The 23,507-nt window shown below is 39.2% G+C and overlaps 1 protein-coding gene across 11 annotated transcripts; it reads right to left on the reverse strand.

Moving 5' to 3' along the window:
* Nucleotides 1–12,450: 12,450 nt before the first annotated feature.
* On the reverse strand, nucleotides 12,451–19,123 carry LOC113653855 (zinc finger protein 239-like). 11 transcript variants are annotated; one of them, XM_047804322.1, is made up of 9 exons: nucleotides 18,870–19,123; nucleotides 17,712–17,808; nucleotides 17,040–17,148; nucleotides 15,462–16,802; nucleotides 14,674–14,823; nucleotides 14,357–14,452; nucleotides 13,693–13,777; nucleotides 13,175–13,290; nucleotides 12,451–12,972 (listed from the first exon to the last, which is right to left on the reverse strand). In XM_047804322.1, exons 2-4 carry the CDS (start codon nucleotides 17,766–17,768, stop codon nucleotides 16,030–16,032), a joined length of 939 nt encoding a protein of 312 aa, XP_047660278.1. In that variant the 5' UTR covers nucleotides 17,769–17,808; nucleotides 18,870–19,123; the 3' UTR covers nucleotides 12,451–12,972; nucleotides 13,175–13,290; nucleotides 13,693–13,777; nucleotides 14,357–14,452; nucleotides 14,674–14,823; nucleotides 15,462–16,029. The 11 variants fall into 11 exon arrangements, with proteins under 11 accessions (XP_047660278.1, XP_047660274.1, XP_047660277.1 ...); XM_047804318.1 differs by lacking the exon at nucleotides 13,175–13,290; XM_047804321.1 differs by having other exon boundaries at nucleotides 12,451–13,290.
* Nucleotides 19,124–23,507: the final 4,384 nt, after the last annotated feature.

Raw genomic sequence — 23,507 nt, forward strand, 5'->3', positions numbered from 1 at the left:
CTCAAAGACAAGTTAAAGGAAACAGGTGAGACATTATTTTGTACTTTAGATTTGATAAAAAAAAAAGTCTAATAATAGACTAAAGTAGATGTTTTAGGTATATATGTTTTGCAAAATCTAAATATTAAATACCAATAATTTATCGGAAATCTAATGACGTCATGTTTTGTTGTAATTAGAACTGAAGTTTCCACAGAACTGAAGAGGATTCAGCAGTATGCAGGTACAGTGAGCTATCTGATTTCCTCTCATATTAAAATGTACATATCAGCATCACACCACTGCATCATCAGACTTATTATCATCTGTAGATCTCTCCAGATACAAGGAGTATTAAAGTGTCTCATTATCCTCCTCACTATAGCTCCTAATTACTGCCATGTACTAAAGCCCTTAAACCCTTTTCTACTTTAGAAACACTGATAATTAGTGATGGCCAGTTCGTGAACGAATCGTTCTTTTGAACCAGTTCTTTTTAGTGAACCGGATGAACCGGTTCACCAAATCGGACTGATTCGTTCTAAACAGTTTGCGTCTTGAGTCAGCGCTGATCCACAAGTTACTAAAGTTACTCACTTTCGGTCATGTCTGACAGTCGGTCCGACTCTAAATAAACTAATATCCCGGAGTATATGTAACTCCTGTACAATGAACCGAGACATGTTGTGCTGAGAGAACTGTGAGCTCGAGCTGTTGATACTGCATATGCTTGAATTACTGAACTGATACAGCGAATCATCAGTACACTGAACTGATACAGCGAATCATCAGTACAATGAACTGAGAACTGTTTCAGACGTGTCCGACATACTGTTGATGCTGCGCATGTGTGAACCTTCAGAGCAAATTATACATATTCAATTCAATTCAATTCAATTCAAGTTTATTTGTATAGTGTTTTTTACAATGGGCTTTGTCTCAAAGCAGCTTTACAGAACATAAACATAGAGCAGAAGTTAAACATAAGGAGAAATACAAAGAATTAAAATAGTAAAAAAATTAAGATATGTATAGTTCACAGTGTGTATGTATGTATATGTATTTATCCCCAATGAGCAAGTCTGAGGTGACTCAGGCAGCAGTGGCAAGGAAAAACTCCCTTAAATTGGTAAAGGAAGAAACCTTGAGAGGAACCAGACTTGAAGGGGTACCCATCCTCATATGGGTGGCACTGGTGGTGTGATTACAAATATACAGTCAAACAAGTGTTGAATTGGTGTAAAGATCACATAGAGTTCAGATCTCCTCTTGGTATCATAGAGTCCAGCTTCTAGCTTCTCAGCATCAGATACAGACAGGATGTTTCTCAGCTTGGCGATATTTCTAAGGTGGAAGAAGGCTGTTTTTGTAGTATGGGCGATATGATTTTCAAAAGACAGATTGCTGTCTAGTATGACACCCAGGTCTTTCACTGTCGAGCTACTAGTAACAGTACGTCCTTCTAAGTGAAAGTTAAATTGTGAGAGTTTCTGTGTACTGGTTTTTGGACCTATAAGTAGTATTTCTGTCTTATCAGAGTTTACAACAGAAAATTACAGTTCATCCAGTCTTTTATCTCTCTAAGGCATTGAGTTAATTTGGACACTGTGACCATTTCATCTGGTTTTGATGAGATATATAACTGTGTATCGTCAGCATAACAGTGGAAACTAATCCCATGTCTGCTAATAATATTCCCTAATGGAAGCATGTATATAGAGAAAAGCAGAGGTCCTAGAACTGATCCTTGAGGGACCCCATCATTAACTGGTAGAAACTGGAGGATTCACCATTTAATTCAACAAAATGGTATCGGTCTGACAGGTAGGATCTAAACCAACTTAAAGCCTGTCCATGAATACCTGTGTAATTTTGTAAGTGATCTAGAACAATGTTGTGGTCTATAGTGTCGAATGCAGCACTAAGGTCAAGTAGAACTAATAATGACATACGGTCTTGGTCCGAAGCTAAAAACAAGTCGTTTGTAACTTTAACAAGTGCAGTTTCTGTGCTACGATGGGGCCTGAAAACTAACTGAAACTCTTCGAGGATATTGTTCTCCTGTAAGAAGGAGCTCAGTTGAACAAACACAACCTTTTCTAGTATTTTAGACATAAACGGAAGGTGTGAGATAGGTCTGTAATTTGATAGTTCATTAGGATCTAAATTAGGTTTCTTAATGAGGGGCCTAATAACTGCCAACTTGAACGATTTAGGGACGTAACCTAAAGATAGCGAGGCATTAATAATATTAAGAAGAGGCTCACCAGCTTTATGTAACACTTCTTTCAGTAATTTAGTTGGAATGGGGTCTAGTGAACAAGTTGTTGATTTAGATGTGATAATAAGTTTATCTAACTCTTCCTGTCCTGTAATTGTAAAGCTCTGTAGTTGTGTGTCTAGAGCCTTAAGTGAGACTGGGTCACTAGTTGCTCTCATATGTTGAGCGTCACCTATTTTATTCCTGATAATTTCGATTTTATCAGTGAAGAATCTCATAAAGTCCTCACTACTGAAATGTAATGGAATAGTGTGTTCACATTTCTGGGTTTTTGTTAATCTAGTCACTGTGCTAAATAAAAACCTGGGATAGTTCTGGTTATTTCCTATGAGTTTGCTCAGGTGCTCAGCCTTAGCAGCTTTTAGAGCCTGTCTATAGCTGGACATACTGTCCTTATACGCAATTCTAAAAACCTCTAATTTAGTTTTTCTCCACTTTTGATCGAGGTTACAGGTCTCCCTCTTGAGGGTGTGAGTATGACTATTATACCCCGGGGCAGGTGTTTTGTCTCTAACCTTCTGTAATCTGACTGGGGCAACAGTGTCTAATGTGCTAGTGAATATAGCATCTATGCTGTTAGTCATTACATCTTGGTCATTTGTGTTTAAGGGTACAGTAAGAAGTGTATCTGTCTTTAGTCGTCAGAATAATAGTTCTACCGAGTCGATAATGTGGTGAGACATAATTAGTCTGTTCTACAGGTAGTGTGTACAGTATGAGGTAATGGTCTGTGATGTCATCACTTTGAGGTATGATATCTATATCAGTGACATCTATTCTGTGTGATATTATTAAATCCAGTGTGTGATTACGACGATGAGTTGCTTTAGTGATGTTTTGTTTAAGCCCAAGTGAGTTTAGTAAGTCCATAAATGTCCTAAAGCATCGTTTGTGTCCTCAACATGAATGTTAAAGTCTCCTACAATTAATGCTTTATCAAAGTTAACCAATAAGCCTGAAAGAAAGTCTGTAAATTCTCTAAGAAAATCAGTGTAGGGCCCTGGGGGTCTGTATACGATCGCTAGAGCAAGAGACATCAGGGATTTCTTCGTGTGCATGTGCGGTAGTGTAACATCAAGGACAAGCACTTCAAAAGAATTAAATCTATACTGTGTTCTCTGGGTAACAGTAAGGTAATCACTAAAGATAGTGGCAACACCACCTCTACGACCAGACTGACGAGGCTCATGCTTATAAATATATCCTGATGGTGTAGACTCATTTAGACCGATGAAATCATTTGGTTTAATCCAAGTTTGGCAGAGTGCAGTAAGGCTATTTTGTGAGATGATTTAATTTACAATAAGTGCTTTGGGTGTAAGCGATCTAATGTTCAGAAGCCAAAACATTTTTGTTTTTCTATGGCATTTTTCTGGTCTAATTACAGTAAGATTATTTTGAGAACTTCTCACGTATTTACTTTTTGATCTCACTGCTCGGGTAACAGACACAGTTTCTATTGAGTGAATTATGTGTGCATTTGTGTCAATGTGCTGAGGTGAAGGATGACTATTGAAATTTAAATTTAAGGAGTAGTTTACCAGTCAGAAGATGTTCAGCGCCCTGGAGATGTGGTCTGAGAGGATATCCGCTCCAACTCTGCTGGGGTGCAGGCCGTCAGCACGAAACAGCCTAGGACGCTCCCAGAAAACATTCCAGTTATTAATAAAGAGTAGATTCTGAGTCTGACACCATGACTGAAGCCATTCATTTAAAGCAAAAAGTCTACTGAACCTTTCAATTACTCACTGGTATGTTGGAAGCGGTCCAGACACAATGATCCTTGCTGTGGGTGCTGTGGTGCGAACCGTCTCCACCAGGGTGTTGAAGTCCCTCTTCAGGATCTCCGACTGCCTCAGGCTGGTGTCGTTCGAGCCAGCATGAAGAACCACAGCTCCGGTGTTTCTGCTCACGACCATAGGTACCTGTGCAGTGACATCAAGAACACGAGCACCAGGTAAGCAGTGGGTCCGAGCCTTACCTTTCGACACAGTAGCACGGACGTGGCGGACGATGGAGTCCCCGATGATCACAGTGTCGCGGTCTGTCTTGCGAAATGGGGCGAAGCGGTTCCGAGTTGGGATCTCGATGACTGGCGGTGGTGGAGGTGGAGAGGTCCTCAATCGGGGCCCGGCACGTGTCCTCCGCTGCTGCACCCAGTATCCGTGGTGCCCCGGCACCGGAGTGAACAGTTCCTGGCCATGCCATTTCCTGAGTGTGTTGAGCCTGGATAGAGGTGGAGGGAATGGTAATTACATCCCGGGAGTTTACCTGAGACAGGTGAGCGACCGGCCGGGGAGCTTCCAGCGTAGGCTTTCCACTCCCGCAGCTCGGCCTGCTTCACCTGTAGGTCGCGGATCTGCTTCTCCACGGCCTCCAGCTCCAGTTCCACCGAGTGCAGCTCGAACGTGTCCTCACCTGCACTCAAGATTTAACCAACATGATGTTATAGAGCAAGAACAACAGAGATAATTGGTGTGAGAAGGTGTACTAGCGGTAGCCGGGTTAACAGGCCAGTTATGCGTGAAGCTAACCAGCAAATAAATGCGATGCTCAAACAATCCAAACACCACGCTAACAGGCTAGTGGTGCTAACCAGCTGGCTGCTGGGAAAACAAATAAATAAGGTATTTTGAGTGGTTATTCTACTTTTAAGATTCTATTGCCGGGATAAATAGCAACTCAGGATAACTCAGGATAGACTGAGATTGAATGAAGATACTCAGCCAAGCAAACAAATGCAACACGGCAACTAATTCAAACACTGCATTTATATGACACTACAATCTAACCGCAACACAACCATACGTGCTACACGGAGGCTGCTGCTACACGGAAATGATGTTACAGAGCAGATTGTATATAACAGATAGTTGTGCTAGCCGGCTAGAAGCGGACTATTTAACCTATTTATTTATTGTCTATCATTTGCTTCTAAAAGATGTGAATGGACGTGGAGGAGAGCAGAGTGGGAGCGAGCCACTGGACTGAGCAGGTCAACTCCCTGCCTCTCACTCCAGTCTGTACCGAAAATGTGGAAGATGCGAGAGCTTGTACTAGTGGTAGCCGAGCTAACAGGCTAGTTATGCTAGTTGGCTAGAAGCGGACGCTGTGAGTCAAGTAAATACGATGTCAAGAATTAAGATGTAAGTGGGTTAAAGTGTAAACTCAGGATAACTCGGAATTGAATAAAAAATACTCAGCCAAGCATATAAATTGGAAGATGCGAGAGCTCCAAGTCTCCTGCTTGCTGCTTCCTGCTTCAAATGCTGAACAAGTGAGATGTTGGTTCATGGCTTTTAATCCTTCAATAGCTTTCAGGAATCTTGTCTCAATTAATTTTAACATTAATATTTTTCTTTGTAAAACTGTAACTATGTTCTTAGTTTTATGTAATGGCTTGTATACACGAAATCCAAATCACCTTAATTAGCATAACAAATGACCGCTAGCATACGGTGCTATCTAATGCTAACTCTTTGCACTTTACGTTTGATTTTAGCAATATTTTCATCTCTGGATTAATTAATTTACTGTCAAACATCTTTAACTACTTAACTTTATATTTATGACAAGCAGTGTTGTAATGTAACGGAGTACAAATACTTCGTTACTGTACTTAAGTAGAAATGTCACGTATCTGTACTTTACCTCGCTATTTAAATTTATGTCAACTTTCATTTTTACTCCACTACATTTCCGAGATACAATGTAAACTTTTACTCCGTTATATTTCCACTAAACATCTTCGTTACTCGTTACTACAAAATAAAATCAGAAGAAATGTGTGTGACTGTAATAAGGGAGGTTTGGTGAATCACTGCTCCTAGATTACATTACGCTCCCCATGCTGTACGGAGAAGCACAGGTACGCGCAGTGTGCACGCGCAGTCAGAGCTGAGGGCATTTATCTATAACGTTAATCAGCTGAAAGCTGAAAGACGGCAACCAAAAGCAGTGAAATGTCACTATTCTTATTATCAGAGTTGTAGCACAAACAAAATAATAATGCAAACAATCCATTAAATAAGGTGGCCAAGAAGTGCAAAACACATTAACAAATCCGAAAACAAATTAACAAATCAAAAAAACACAACGACAATTCAGACAACCAATGGAAAATGTAGGTATAGTTTGCGAATGGAAACTTACCAATCATTGGACAAGACACCTGTCACTCAAGATATACAGGCATGGAATCTTATGTGTAATCTGTAAAGTTTAAATATAAGACGAGTTGGACCTGACTGTAGTAACATTGCCTCTAGAATGCGGCGGGTGATGCCAATCATTCTTTCCCATGATCCACCCATATGTTATGAGCGAGGCATGTTGAATGTCCATGTATAGCCTTCATTGCTGTACATGGTAGTCTTGGATCTCTGGGTGATCTATACTGGTCTTTAGCTCCTTACAGGCTCCAATAAAGTTAGTGCTGCGGTCTGATCTGAGATCTTTGGAAGGGCTTCTAACTGCGAAAAACCTTCTCAGCGCATTAATAAAGCATGAGGTGGACATAGTTTCGATTACTTCTATGTGAACTGCACGAGGCCCTAAGCAACTAAATAAAACTGCCCAGCGTTTGCTTTCTGCGGCCCCACCCCTAGTCTTGCGAGTGACTACACTCCAGGGCCCAAAAACATCTAAGCCTACACTAGTGAACGGGGGCTCCATGTTGAGTCGATCTTCTGGGCCATTTTTTGTTCAACAGGTTTTCCTCTAAGTCTACGACAGGTGACACACTGATAGATTACACTTGAGACTAGTTTCCTGCCACCAATTACCCAAACACCAGCAGACCGCAGCGCTCCCTCAGTGAGGTCACGACCTTGGTGAGCAACACCTTAGTGGTAATGTCTCTCAAGCAGAGTTGACACATGATGTTTTTTAGGGAGTATCAGAGGGTGCTTTTCATCATATGGGAGGTTGGCTAGAGACGTCTGACCCCCCACCCGTTGAGATCTGGGCCATTTAAAAGTATGTCGTTGAGTGCTATGCCCTCATGTTTAGCTCTTGAGTCAAAAACCACACGTATTTGTTTGGGTTTCTGTGGGTGATACACCTCAAACATGGGAAGATACTTTACCAACACTCTTCATTCAGCTGTAAGGGTGGTGCGACTTCTGCTTGCTTGTTGTTTATGACCTTTTGCATGAACTGTACAAAGTGCTCTCTCATCTCAGGTTTTTTAACAAGACTTTGTTTTAGTGTGTTGAGTCTTTTTAAAGCCTGATTATTTGGTAGATGTTGTCTGGGTGTAACAAAGGGAAGGGGTGCAACCCAGCTGTTGGTCTCATCCTGATACATTTCATTCTGCATTATTGTGAGAAATTGCACAACCTGTTGTGAAGGCGCTAACTTTTCTCTTTCTCTCTTGATGAAGATATTGTCTCCAAGATTGTCTGTCTGTAGTGCCTGGTAAGTATCTGTGCAGATTTGAGTGTCTTTTAGTTCCCTTACAGATTTTTCTTTTATTTGAAGGACATTGGTACATGGACTGAGGTACGATGGACGACTGTTGAGCAATGTGTTTGTTTTGTACGTTGTGACATACCTTGGTTTGTGTGCACCATTCAAACAGACATCTCCCACAATAACCCAGCCGAGGTCAAGGCTCTGGGCGAATAGTGCATTATGGGGACCATTGCACTGCTCTCTCACTTTGTGCAAACGTAGGATGTCTCTACCCCATGAGCAACATGATGTGTGCATTTGAATCGATAGCATGTATCTTGTGCGAGAGCGCCTTTAAGTATGGGTGGTATTGGGCGACTTCAGGCGCGGGTATCTCTGAGCGATCCTCTGAGATCATGTCACATTCCAGCATCAGGGGCAGGGGCACCTTTATGTGACCATCTATAGACTTGACAATAAAGTCTTTAGCCTTTTTCCCTCTAACTTCCATGATACCTGAACATGGTTGTAAGCTATACACCTCCGTGCCTCCTTTAACACTAAAGATGTCGAAAAAGTCAGAGCGGGCAAGAGACTGATTACTTTGCTCGTCCATAACGGCATACAGGTTTATTGCCTTGTTCCGCTGACCTGATGGATACACTTTGGCTTGGCATATCTTAGCACAAGACCTTGAGCCATGCTGTTCGCCACATACCTTTGTGCACATTGCTGTAGCTGAGACTGATAATGTGCTAAGCTCAGGCTCCCCGCCATGCTCTTTCGCCTCTGTTGGCGGCGTGATGCCTTTAGGTGGGGGTGGGCCTGGATGTAACACTGTATTGTGTCTTTCACTCCCACATTCTTTGCAGGTGACTTTGATCTGACAGTTCTTGGCTTGGTGTTTGGTTGATGCGCAACACTTGATGCATATGTTTTTATCCTTCAGATATGTTTTTCCCTCTTCTAGGGGCTTGCTGCGGAAACTGTGACATCTCCTGGGGGGATGCAGTTTTTTATGAAAAGGACATTGTTTGTCTGGATCATCACTAACGTCTGTTGTTTCATTACTCTGTGCTATTTCTGTCTTTTTCAATGAAATCATAGGGCGAGTACTGTTTTTAACAGGTCTGTCAAACTTGGACTGCGCTGCTGACAGAAAGGAGAAGCTAGGATCATTTCTTATGCGTGCTTGCTCCCGTACAAAGGTAGAAAATGGAGGAAATGTGTCATTATAATTTACCTTGTATTTGGATGCATGTGAGATCCATCTCTTTTGTAGGAAATAAGGGAGCTTTTCCACTATGGGGTTAACATCACAAGCTGTATCCAGAAAGGCCAGCCCAGGTGAATAGCCATCTGCTTTAGCTAGTTGTAGTTCCAGCAAGAGATCTCCTAGCTCCGTTAGTTTGCTGGAGTCTCTAGCTGTAATCTTAGGGAAGTTTTCAACCTTTTGAAAGAGTGTATGTTCAACTACCTCAGGTGCTCCATAGGTTCCTTCCAAGTGCTGCCAGATCATGTTAAGAGCTTCAGTGGCATCATTGATTTGAGCTGCACTGATTCTTTTAGCTTGTTGGTTTGACTTTGGTCCAAGCCATTTTACAAGTAGATCTAATTCTTCTTTGAGGGACAGGGACAACTCTTTAATGACATTCAGAAATGAGGATTTGTTCTTTGACTCTTTCTGTCTTTCCTGAGTAATAAAAATCACAAACACAAATATATCACTAAAGTAAAGATGCAAAAGGGAAATTTTACTACTTTGATATTTATCTTCAGAATCAGAAAAACCTCCATATGTTCTCACTAATGACAGAGAGAGAGAGAGAGAGAGAGAGAGAGAGAGAGAGAGAGAGAGAGAGAGAGAGAGAGGGTGAGTGAGTGTGTCTGTGTTCGGGAATGTGTGTGTGTGTGTGTGTGTGTGTGTGTGTGTGTGTGTGTGTGTGTGTGTGTGTGTGTAAATGAGTATATCTGCTTATGGTGGTGTGAGTTATGATGTCTTCAATCTTCATCATTTACCCAAACGTCTACCTTTTAGTGTAAAACTCTACAAAACAAACAATTTAACAAACAAATAACTAAGAAACCTAAGAGGAAACATTTAAAATGTGATTATTCAGTAACCTATCAGGTAACACAATACATACCTGTCAAGCTCATCAACATTTCACTGAATTCATATGGATCATTTTATTCTCACAAAACACAGAAACAAGGCATTATGTATTTGAACAAGCTACAGTAAGTTCAGAAGTACAGACTCTAGGAAAATCCACTGGTGTCCCGGGGCAGTAACCAGGGGTGTAGATTCTCCTCTGTCTTCATCATATACATAGTAAAATGTTCAAATCTTACTATAAAGAAGAACACCTCTGGAGCAGAGGGCCTTTTGCTCAGGGGCCCAGCAGGGGGAACTTTAACCCCAATCCTCTGTTCATCAACACAGAGACTTAACCACTTTAACTACCACTGCCCCAAAGAAATAACACCAAATAACAAACAAACAAATAAATAAATAAAGTTTATGTTTTAATCAGTTACAGACTACCTTCATTTGGATTTATACTCTGTGTAATATTTTTAATGAAACAATCATAAATGCTTGTGGACAACAGACAGATTAGACATGAATGGATGGACAGAATCAGTAGATTGATTGAATGCTAGACAAAATGATGGGAATTATGTAGAAACACTGCAAATCTTACAAAGCTAATTTTATTTCAATTAATTAATTTTAATGTAAAAATTCAAATGTGCAAATTCATTCACACCAAATCTACACCCATGTGACATCCTGATGCTTATTTATTAAACGTGATGATTTGTAAAACCATAAATAGTATGAGTCATATAAACACAGGAGGAATTATTTTTTTATAAAGTAACTGGTAGAAGCTCTAGTGCAGAGACATTGTTGTTGATGACAGCTAACTGGAAGTAAACGTTACACTACATACTTTTAATTTTATTTTTCATATCAAAATGTTCTTATGTAATGAGAAGGTTTGAGTCCAAATTCCACAACTTGGAGTAACTGTTCTTTCCCCTTCACTGTTCAGCTTCATGATTGGATTGAATTCAGCTTCACTTGTAGAAATGAAAGATTCTTGATGTGAGTAAAACATTGTGTGGAAATAATGAATGATTCTGAATGATTTGTTACACCGTGTATGTGGAAAAGTGATGAGTATAAAACTCTGTCTATCAGAGGGGAATGTTGTTGTTTTGCTGGACAAAGAAGGCTGAAAGATTTATAATCATACAGTTAAAAAAGAATAAAAAAACACACAGTTTCTCTCAATCACTTGAGAGTCCCATGTTTTATTTCTAAATGTAAAACGTACCAGATATTTATCACTAGAGACACTCAGCGTTTTTACCTCAAATGGTTTTCTCTCATGTTCTGTGTCCCTTTCTGTGTATTTAGTGAAAAACAAAAATTACAAACACATTTATAATATATATACTGGACTGGACTGGACATTAGGAGTCGCGAGAGAGAACATTAACAGGAAGATGTCAATTACACTGACTCCTCAGGATGGATTCTGGACTGTAATACTGAGGAATGAGAATCAGTATAAGGCTTGTGAACATCCCTTTGTCCCACTCACACTGAGAGAGAAGGTGGAGGTTGTGGGGGTGTTTGTGGATTATGAGGAATGTCTGGTCTCCTTTTATTATGTGAAGTCCAGATCTCATATCTACTCTTTCACTGGTCAGACTTTCACTGAGGAACTCTATCCATTCTTCAATCCTTGTTTAAATGAAGGAGGTAAAAATGCAGCACCACTGACCATCTCTCCTGTATTTAAAACTGAATACATTTAAACCACACAAATTTGATCATCAGATGGTAAGAGTAAGAAGAATTTGTTTACTTTTTTGGTTAGATTTTAGAAATACATCCATATGTATCCATTTAAAATGCTGTAGATATTATTTTAATACCTGGTTTTAATTGTAATCCTACAGTCTGTTTGTTATGATTGTCATTACAAATCACATAAACTATTTATCCAGCAATCAGGATATTTTGTGTTTGTTTTTTGTTTATGGGAATGTGTTTTATTTCACTGTGTGTTTTTGTTACATTATAAATAGTAATTCATAGTTTATAAGATGAAAAAACTCAGGTGTAATTCATTTGTTGTTATTTCATGACGCTCCGAGTGTGTGTGTGTGTGTGTGTGTGTGTGGGGCGGGGGGTGGGGTGGGGGGTGGGCAGAGGGAAAGAGACAGAGAGAGGGAGAGAGACAGAGAGAGACACAGAGAGAGAGATCCTTCATTTGCACAAGTCATGTAAAAAACAACAATCAGTAACTATATAAATAAATAAGAGTATTAAAATAATTCAAATAAATGAGGTAAACTGATAATAATAATCATCATCAGCTTAGCTCTGGTGCAAAGCTTAGTTCTCCTTCAATGACAGCACATAGAGCATTATTACAACACCACACTGACTGAAACATGTGTCATTCACACTTTTATAGAAATTAAACTCTTGATTTAATAAGTCTAGAGAAGATTACTTTAGACTCTCAGTCTGTATTTTGAGCAAGTTTGTTTTTTCGGCTCAGGTATATCGCCATTTTTGCCTGACCAAAGATAAAATTGATCAGTTGGCACCTGAATCTGACGTATTTAAAACCAAGAATAAAACACTGAAAAGTAAAATCAACATTAAAAGACCTTAAGCAGCTCCGTAAAAACACAAAGAAAGACTGTAACCTGGAGCAGTAAATAAAAGCATGAACAGTTTGTCTCTGTGAACAGAAAGGACAATCGTGTGTAACATCAGGGTTTAATACGGAGGTAAAAGAGTTCACAGAGAGAATACAGTGTAAAATCCTCCACTGGAGGTCGGCAGCTCTTTTGGTTAACGGTGGTTTGTCTCCAGTCTGCTTTAATATCAGCATTAAAACCATGTACATTTCTCCATGGGGTGTCGACCCTCACACTCAGTTTATTCTTATTTAAAACCTTAACACTGGCTCTGTAGAGCAGCTTCCCCGACACTGTCCCAAAGTCCATCTCCCCCTCGCCCCGGCACTCCAGGAGGGGACCTTCATACCCGTCGAGGTCAGGAGCGATGTTCAGCTGGGGAAAGGGTTCCTCCTCTGCAGGACCGGTCTCTGTATACTGATAGTCCTTCAGCCGAACACGCTCCTCAGATGTTAAGGAGGACCTCCAGCGGTGCAAGAGTTGACAGACAACACACAGGGACCGCATTCCCATACGCGCTGCCAGGTCCGCCACCTTCAACAGGTCAGCTCCCGCGATCTGCACAAGCTCCCGGAGCGTCATAATGCCTGCGGAGATGAGATATTTTAAGAAATAATATTTTAATCAGTTGCTACTTTCATCCGTGCATTTAAAAGTAGCATGCAATTTTAAATAGTAATGCAATTTTATATAATTATTTAAAGACTTATTTGGTTAATATGTTATTATTAAATAACTTTATACAATTGTATTAAGCCAAGGAATTATTCGTATTGTATTGGTTTTTACCTTCTCCTCTTGAAGTTGACACAGTACGGTCATCCAACCCTCTATCATATTTAAAAAATATGAAGTTTAAACACGTTGTTTGTGGAGCTGTTGTCCTGCTTGTGGACTTCAGGTGTCTAAAATGAGGGAGGGGCTACAAATCAGTGAGTACCGTCTGCAAAACCATGGGTACGGATTGCGAAAGCGTGCGCACGGTTTATGAATTTGTTGGTACGGATTACAAAACCTGAGGGTACAGTTTACAAATCTGATAGCACAGATTGTTTCCTCATGCGCACGCTTTGTAAAACTGAGGGAACAGTTTAATAATCCGTGAGTACGGTTTATAAACGGAGGGGACGAATTCGTGATCACGGATTTGTGGGTCTTGTTTTCTTTTACTTAATGTGTCCTGGAGATGGAAACTTCATAAAGAAAAAAATATATTTAGGGATGTACAGTGATTGCAGTGTGACCTGTTACAGAGTGTGTGTGTGTGTGTGTGTGTGTGTGTATGTGTGTGCGGTCACTCTGCTCACCTTGTGACCAGACAGATACACTCTCACTCAGTCGGTCTGTGAGTCGGTTTCAGATGTTTGTGAAGCCGAGTCATGAACTCCGTACCTACAGAGAAATGAAGCAAAACATGAACATATACCTAAACTTTCAGAAACTTTAACATAAAAAAGACTTGAATAAAAAGAAAAGGCTTACAATAATAACACATATGAGAATGTAAAGAACATAATTTAATAATAAAAAAACATAATGCAACCAATTAGTGCTGATTATATTATAGTTAAATAGCTAAATGTGTTTATTTAATTACTTCATGCATTTACAGCCTTGCAGTTTATTAAAAAAAATTTGGATGCTATAATTCATTTATATTCATTAAGTTTATTGCTCTCTCTCTCTCTCTCTCTCTCTCTCTCTCTCTCCCCCTCTATCTGTCCATCAATCATGCTGTCTAGTGCTGTGAATTAGACGAGGATCAGATCACATTTTATGACAAATTACAACAGAAAACCAGTTTATTCCAAACAGTTTACATACTTTTTCTTGCCACTGTATATGAATAATTACAATAAACACAATTTATAAAAAAAACTCATGATTATGACGTCTGCTTTTTAAAAAGATTGTAATGAACTAAAACAGTGTGATAAACTGTTAATATTCTGTAAAAGCTGTAACACAAACCGGGTGTGATGCAGTTGAGTCGAACCGGGTCACTGCAGGTAAATCCTCGCCCTTCCCCACAGCCTTCTTTATTATTCCTCCGCTTCTTTTGCTGATCTGAAAGAAATGAGAGCAACAACTGACATTAAGTGACCTACAGTAGAGTGCGGTTTGGGATGTAGCCCAGTGAAACTTCCATATATGAGTATTATTTTTGAACATAATCTATATAAACTATCACTAATTTAATCACCAACCTAACGAACTCGTTAAGGCAATCCAGACCAGCAAGCAGCTTCCTGTTAGATGCATCCTGCACTAATGGATGTAGAACGTACCTGAACCTTCTGCCACGCTGTTGGTTCATTTTGGCCCCGAGTGTGACACCATCCACGGCCATGAAGAACACCTTCCTGGGCTTGATGATGCGAAAGTCGAGGTAGTGGAAAATATCTGACTATTTTGCTCCCAGTTAAATGAACACCTGACTATATATTTTAATATAAAAACATATTTTAATATAAAAACACCTACATATATTAAAGAAATAGATATACAAGTAAAAAAATACTCAAAGTTCATTATAAACGATTATACATTAATTTTCTCTCATCTAAAAAGTCCATCTGAATCACCTCAGTTTTACAAATAAAACTTTCTATAATGACGTCAATATAATTCTATAATAAGAATAATACTAAATAGATTTAGTATTAAACAATATATTTATATATTAAACGTTGTTTATATTTGTGTGGCTATAGAGATAAACCCACATGTAAGTTGTCACAGCTACAGACTACATGACCCTTATGTCCTGTCATGAGCACTGGGGTTAGCACAAAGTTCCCTCCCCTCGCGCTCTATGTAGTGACCTACAGCTGTAACACACATCGAGTTGGGATTGTTCCACAATTACTTACTCTTCACTGAGTAATTAAAGCGCTGGAAATTAAAACTTCAGAATGTTTCCACGGTGAATTTATTCTCCTTTCTGCCTTCTTTAGCTAAAATTAATCACCAATCATGTGTAAATACACCTGTAAACATACACAGCCCTGACTGAGGTAAAGTGTTAGCCGGATGCTAGTGCTAAAGCTAACTAGCATCATTTATGAACACAAACCTGGTGCTCCTTCACAGCTTCGCTCAAACACGGATATCGCTCGGATGTCCATCTGTAAAATTTTGGAACCCCCATATTGCCGAGAAAAACAAAAAAGCGCGGACGTGAAGAGCTGCATCAACTTAGAAGGCTAGGTTGGTATTGCTGTGTTTGTGCTCGCGGTTACTCTTGTTTGTTTTCCCACCCGTATTCAGACACGTCCCGCCTTCCTTCGTTCGGATTGTTTAAAACTATCTTATATCCCCACGATGATTGGACAGTACATTTAGCATCCAATACATTGCACAGAATTTGGGAATTTATGAAAACGGGTAGGACAAAAAACTACAGGCGATAATGGCTGTAGTCCTACCAATGATAATGTCTGTGTAGAATCTCTGACCAAATGACCCCAAAATGAGCTTAAAATATTACAGGATTTATGGTTTAATGTAAAAAACACACGACAGACTTTTTTTTATTTATTTTAAACCTATCTGAAAAGAAGGTAATACATTTATTAGCAACACCTTTTTTTTTCTTTTAAATATTGTATTTATAAATAAAATATTCCAAAGACAGGAAAAGGTCAATCTTTTGTATGTGCTGTATGAATGCGCTGGTGTGTTTGGAGTTTACTCTGCTGTGTAAAACTCTTCCCACACTCCGAGCAGTAATACGGTCTCACTCCTGTATGAATGTGCTGGTGTATTTGGAGATCACGTTGTGTAATAAAACTCTTCCCACACTCCGAGCAGTGATACGGTCTCACTCCTGTATGAATGTGCTGGTGTATTTGGAGATTACTCTGCTGCGTAAAACTCTTCCCACACTCCGAGCAGTGATACAGTCTCACTCCTGTATGAACATGCTGGTGTCTTTGGAGACTACTCTGCCGCGTAAAACTCTTCCCACACTCTGAGCAGTGATACGGCCTCACTCCTGTATGAATGCGCTGGTGTGTTTGGAGTTTACTTTGTGTAATAAAACTCTTCCCACACTCCGAGCAGTAATACGGTCTCACTCCTGTATGAATGCGCTGGTGTGTTTGGAGACTATTCTGCTGCGTAAAACTCTTCCCACACTCCGAGCAGTGATACGGTCTCACTCCTGTATGAACGTGCTGGTGTCTTTGGAGACTACTCTGCTGCGTAAAACTCTTCCCACACTCCGAGCAGTAATACGGTCTCACTCCTGTATGAATGCGCTGGTGTATTTGGAGATCATGTTGTGTAATAAAACTCTTCCCACACTCCGAGCAGTGATACGGCCTCACTCCTGTATGAATGCGCTGGTGTATTTGGAGTTTACTTTGTGTCATAAAACTCTTCCCACACTCCGAGCAGTTATACGGCTTTTCTCCTGTAAGAATATGTTGGTGTGTTTAACCATGTTTAATGCATAACATTCACAATAACACTTTATTTAGGGACATTTAACTAGTTGCTTATTAGCATGAATACTTATAGAATATTGGCTATTTATTAGTACTTAATAAGCACATAATATGTTTATATGTTTATTACAATTATTTAACCTGACAGGAAAAAATGTCTGAGATCAGCTAAACGTCAGGATACTTTGATAGTTAAAAACTACCTTCTGCTGCTGCCACGGGGGCAGATTTCTGTCTTCCCCTCCCTTGGAGCTCTCTCTCAGGCGGTGGTGGCCACACGGCTTGAGCTTCCTTCTGAGGCAGAGGTGGTTGCTGGGCATAAACATGGTGTGTTAGAAGCTTTGGATACAAATTTATGCTGAAAAATCCCCCCCTCCCCTTCTATATACAGCAACTACGCACTTACCCTTACTCCACACTATCCTCAGTAACGGTTATATCAGAGCAATCGGTGTAATCATCATGCACTTTTTTACGACTCGTCACTCCAGCCATCTTTTATCATCCACAATAACACACGAAAAATCTTCTCCTGATCGCTTGTGCGTTTTTAAGGTGGTCGATCTACACCGTGATTTTTCTATACGACAATATCATGAATTTCAACCAATAACACCGCTAATATTAATTTACACCTTTTATAGAACATACAAGGTTCTAAAAACAGTTTTGTTGAGGTTGTGAGAGTAAAAATAAATCACTTATTTTAACACAAGCACAATGTTTATGAATAACAAAAAAATATATAAATAAAATAAAATAATTTTAATTTAAAAGCTTGTGTTTGTCTAAAGCACTTTTCCTGATGCACACCCAGAAACAGAAACTTTAACAATCAATATTAGTTTAAAACGGTATAAATGGTGCATCCTTACATCGCTTCGGGCCCCAGTCTCTCTGCCACGTGATTTTCCTCTGGCGCGCCCGGACATACCGTCTACTGATTTCACACCGTGTATAATTCCCACTGAACTGTAAACAAATACATAAACACTTACAGAACTGTAGTCCTCCATTTTACATTTACAGCATTTAGCAGATACCCTTATTTAGCAGACGCCCTTATTTTTGTAGCCTTCCCCTAAACCATAATGTTGAACAATCTTACTTTGTTTTCAGGTCATTTGAGAGTTGTTTTAAGGCCTCCATGTTGCCACTCTTCAGAGGAGAGTCAAAAAGAACAACAACTTGCAATTGGCCACCTTAAATACCTTTTCTCATGATTGGATGCACCTGATTATGAAGTTCAAGGCTTATTTTGGAATTGTGTGTTCCAGTTAAATCAGTGCTTAGTAGTTACAGGTAAATTACAGGTATTCAAATCAACCAGATTTATGCATCTGTCTAATTTGGTTTTGAGGCATGTTGCACATTTACTGTTCATCCAATAAACCTCATTTCACTACTGAAGTATTACTGTGTCCTTCAGTTATTTAGTAGATCAAAATTAAATTGCTGATCCAAAACACCCAAATATGTATAAATGAAAATTGTTAGGGGTTCCTAAACTTTTGCATACGACTGTAAAACTACAATGAATCAAATAATCAACAAATAATACAAAACCTTCTCCAATACGCCCAGGTCCAAACCCTACTGCTCCACCCTAACCGCCTCGTGCGCTTAGATAACCGTTAGCACGTTTTTTAACGGTTTTTTTAAAGCGTAAAATTTTTAAATTAATATTTTTTAAACAAACGTCGAAAAACAATTGTAATCAATGATAGATAGATAGATAAATAAATAAATAAAAGAGAAGAGACTGAAAACACAACATCATCCATCACGTATTTATGAGGAAACGATGCTAACATCATTAAAAGAAGAAGAAAAAAACATTGTATGTTCAAGTAATTCGTGTATTTCGCACTTTTTAAAATATCCCTTACGCTGTAAAACACTTTATTATACGATTATAATGCTCGTTCGTTCGCTCGTTCCATTTACTGCACTTAACTATTTCATTAACATTAGTTTAAATTCGTATACAGTTGTAAATATAAGGATTAAAGTCACATTTTTATTACACTTACCTCACCTTTATCGTCCAGAGCAACCTTCGACCTACGACATGCACCGTCCTCTTAACCACAATGTATCCATCTGGAAGGACACTATAACTAGTTCCGTTTGGGTCGTGAGTTGGTCGTCGGCGCTACTTTTTGACGTTGAAGAAGGTGGCACGAGCTTAAAAACAAAGATGGCAGCCGTCCACCAGATGACGCTCAAACACAGATAAATACAAACCTACAGCACTTTTGCTGGGAAAGATGTTTAAAAGATGCTAGTTTCCAAGATTAAAAGTCTTTCTTTCATTTTTAGTTATATAAAAAAGTTTCTTACTGACTGTAAGGAAATACTATATTACTGACCACGTTGGAAAAGACATGACCAAAATAAATGACAAAAAGCTGATGGACCATTATGGGAATCGGCTTAATGGCTTCCAGAACATGTTACTTTCCATCAAATTCTTGAAGTTTAATCCTAAGCTTCTATTACTGTCTGTTTGGACTTTCCAGAACATGTTTTTTTCTGTTTGGACTTTCCAGAACTCGAATACTCTAATACTTTGTGCCAACATTGTCTATATCGTGGATTAATTGCAATGAACTATGAAACCATTTCAAAAACAATTCAATATCTGAGGAATGTTAAATCGGTGAAGCATTACCAGTAAAAGCAATAATAAAACCAAACCAGAACATTACAATTAAACAGCAACATAACACAACATATCCTTCTTTTATGGGTACTGTTTGGGACAAAGTATTACATTAAATAAAGTAAAATAAAAAATGTTTAAACATAAAACTCTTTTTAGGAACCACTGTAAATCTTTAATGCATTTTTTTGATGAACTGCAGACACAGTTTAAGTACCGTCATTGTTCTTTAGATGTAATGTTTAAAACTATCCCATGAGCTCAGTCCTGATGAGGCCGAATCTCTGATAGTCAAGTCAAGTCAAGTCACCTTTATTGTCACATCACCACATGTGCCTTGGTGAGTGAAATTCTTGGGAGCGAGCTCCAGACATTGCAGAACCATTTACATACAGTAGTAGAAACATAAATAGAACAGTTAACAGACAGGTTAGAAAAAAATGTGCAAAATGCTCAGTACCATTGAAATGTGCAAATGTGGAAAATGTGGAAAGGATGCAATGTGTTCATACATAGTCAGTACACACAGTGTACTACTAAACATATATATGACCATACATATATGTATGTATAAGTATAATTATAAATATATATATATATATATATATATATATATATATATATATATATATATATATATATATATATATATATATATATATATATATGTATATAAATAAAGTATTACATACGTGTAATATTATGTAACATGTTAAGGTGCAACGGACTGTACAGATACAGAAATGTCCTGTGGTACCGATAGCTTATTGTCAGATAGATTGTTATTTTAGATTAGATGCAGTGTGTGTGTGTATAGTCCCATGTGTATTGATGCAGTACGAATACAGTGTGCGTGTGTGCATGTGTGTATAGTCCGGTGTTGAACTGTTGAATATGCTGTGTGCTGTGTTATTTGTGGCTGTTAATTAGTCTGATGGCCTGAGGGAAAAAGCTATCCCTCAGTCGACTAGTGCGGGATCGGATGCTGCGGAGACGTCTTCCTGAGGGGAGCAGAGAGAGCAGACTGTGGGATGGGTGGCTGGAGTCATTAATGATCCTCCGAGCTTTCCTTATGCACCGCCTGTTGTAGATGTCCTGGAGGGAAAGAAGCTCACGATATGCACCAGAACATTGTCATAACTGTACTTTGACTTCTGAACATATATATTGTTTTCTAAATCTTTTTGTGTTTTTTTATTCAGTATTTCACATTCCATTTCCTTATTTCTTAGAACTACACATAAAAATCCACTATATAGTAAACACTGACTTTGTCTGAATAAAACTATGACAAACATAAAAAGTGCCTATTAACAGAACACATTCTCAGTCACACACACAAACAAACGTGACCTCTAAGTGTACGCTTGAATTTCTAGGGCATTTAACACAATCAGCTTCCCATAGACAAGATAACACCAAATCAGAGCCAGTCGGTGCAGCGCCCTTGACCTGTTCCACATCTAGCAGAACCGCTGAAGGGAGGTAATGCAGGCAGGCAGTCATGAAGATAAAAAAACAACAACTCTGTGATACAGTGTAAGTTTTCCATTCAGTACCGATCTGTTTGACTCCAGTGATCAGGGATGCAGGTCAGAATTCAAAACTAAACTTGGCTTTGGGTTTAAGCTCAGATTTGTATGACAGTAAGGGTGTCGTATGGCCAAGAAAAAATTAGTGCACTGCAGATTAAAAGACTGGAGCAAAATGTGGTGGATATTTGTTCTAACGCACACGATTTTGAGGGAAATTCATTTTTGCAAAGGAAATATAAAAATGTCAACCGTCATCTTACAAACATTTCAGTTTACACTATAAATACTTTATTGATGCCAGTTTTGTTGTGTCCATATTTAGCATTGAATTTCTTTGTCATGTCACATTCCAAAGCTCGGGACTTTGTAGTGTTTCATCAGTATTTCTATTTTCTCTAGCCTTCTAGGGGCAATATATTCATGAATGATAACAAAAAAACATAAAATTGCGATTATTTATAAGTTTTCTTTTCACACTAATGTTTCTATCTTCAAAGTAATTGATTATGATATTAAACCCATTTCTGCTCTCTGAAACGCCCCAAATCCTTGTTCATAAACAGCTAAAAATTTAATGTGTTGTTTTTATCCACACAAAAATAAAACTGTTTGTTTTCTGTAACTTTTCAAGGAATATATCGACACTCTTTTGGCTCTCAACGAAGGTGGTCGCATTTTCTTTCCCTCTCCCTCCCCTTTACTTTCCCTGCTTTGCTCCTCTCGTGTCATCTATTGTCTTATACTTTGAGAGACTCTCTCCGCACTGCTCTCCAAACTAAAAAACATCATGGATTTGATAAACTGGTCTCTCAACGAAATTGACACCATCTTCTCGACGAGAAGCTGGCGGGTCAAGTATCTGGTGTCTCTTTCCGTGGAGGACATTTAATTGAAGATATCTACCTATTCGGAAACATGATAACAGGACTTATGCTGATTGGATTAGGCATTGCCCTGGTTTATCGAGGAAATCAGAAAACGGTGACAGCTGTCCAAAACCTCCCAAGGCTGCCCGTCATGATTGATGCAGTGGGCAGAACGGTCAGCACTGAGGCTGGGACTATTAACAACAACATGGATAACATCACGGTGAGGCTCACTGCTTTGGATACTGTTAATATCATGGAGAACTTTGGAAAGAAAAATGGATCGATTTGGAGACCAGAATGGACTAAGAGAGTAGTCGTGTAAATTGGAATGCGTCTACTCGCCCCAAGACCAAACAAACTCAATCTTATCTGCTTTCGGCTCCCCTCAACCAGCACTGGCCTCGGCCAAGGCCGCTGCTGGAACAACAATTCCCCTGGAAGAGCAGTGCAGCGAGACGCTCTTGCGTTCCTTCCCCCATTTCCATAGACACCTGCGAATTGTTGACTCTGTCTGGTACCTGATAAAGGCTGTCTCCATGGCAACTTGCTGTGTATCGCTATGACAATCTTGCGGACTGAGGCACCAAGATTTGATGCCGGGAGCAACGACTCTCCAGGCCTATACATACATACATTCATACATACATATATACACACACACACACACGCACATATATAAAGATATGCACTCGCGCCCCCCCCCCCCCCCCCACTGCCCATCCCACACCTTCGCCGCTTTGTACCGCCAGTCTGACAAGCGGGTCTGTGACCAGCGCCGAAGATAAAGGCTGCAGGACAAGATGGCTGCTTACCTGTGCTGGATTACCTCCACCCCCCACTCCCCTACCCTGTTGCAAGTTGTGTGTTTATGGCGTACTGTTTATCTGCTTATGTTGCTGAGGTGTTTTTCCTGTTCCCACACTGTACTCCCCACCGGAGCATAGTCTGGGGGATGTTTTTTCTCCTCCCTTCCCTCATATGCTGTATTTCTTTTCAATTCCCTGTCTTCCTGTCCTGTCCCCCTCTTGTCATATTGTATGTATTGTATGTATGGACAGGTTGATGGCTAATTTCACGGTACCTGTGACCATTGACAATAAAGGCTACTACTACTACCCTAGAATTATAGAGAAAACAGAACTATTTTTAAAATACTACAAATCCTTAATGTCTACTTCAAAAGCTTCATATAATGACTGTGGAATGAGACATGACAAAGACATAAAATGAACTCATATCTCATGAACAACACCGGACAAGTCTTACAGCTGGATAACACTTCCAAAACTGAAACACAGCACCGGGATTAGATATTATTTTAGGCCCAGAATCCAAAGACTTTTACAAACCATAAAACCCCATTTTTGGCTCACGGTACACTTGTCATTGCCATAACTGACTTGAAATAGTAGCGTTTATTATATTATATGATATTGTATTATATTATAATCAATACTATTAATCATTACCAAACAATATAAGTTTTGAATTGTACTTCATGTAGGAACTGATCTGAAAATTACAAAAAAAGTAATTTAATTACATAATCCCCTACTGAATAAAACAATATGGCATCACAAGCAAACCAGCCTTATAGCCTAT

Source organism: Tachysurus fulvidraco, chromosome 19 (assembly GCF_022655615.1).
Source record: "Tachysurus fulvidraco isolate hzauxx_2018 chromosome 19, HZAU_PFXX_2.0, whole genome shotgun sequence".
Taxonomy (NCBI): domain Eukaryota; kingdom Metazoa; phylum Chordata; class Actinopteri; order Siluriformes; family Bagridae; genus Tachysurus; species Tachysurus fulvidraco.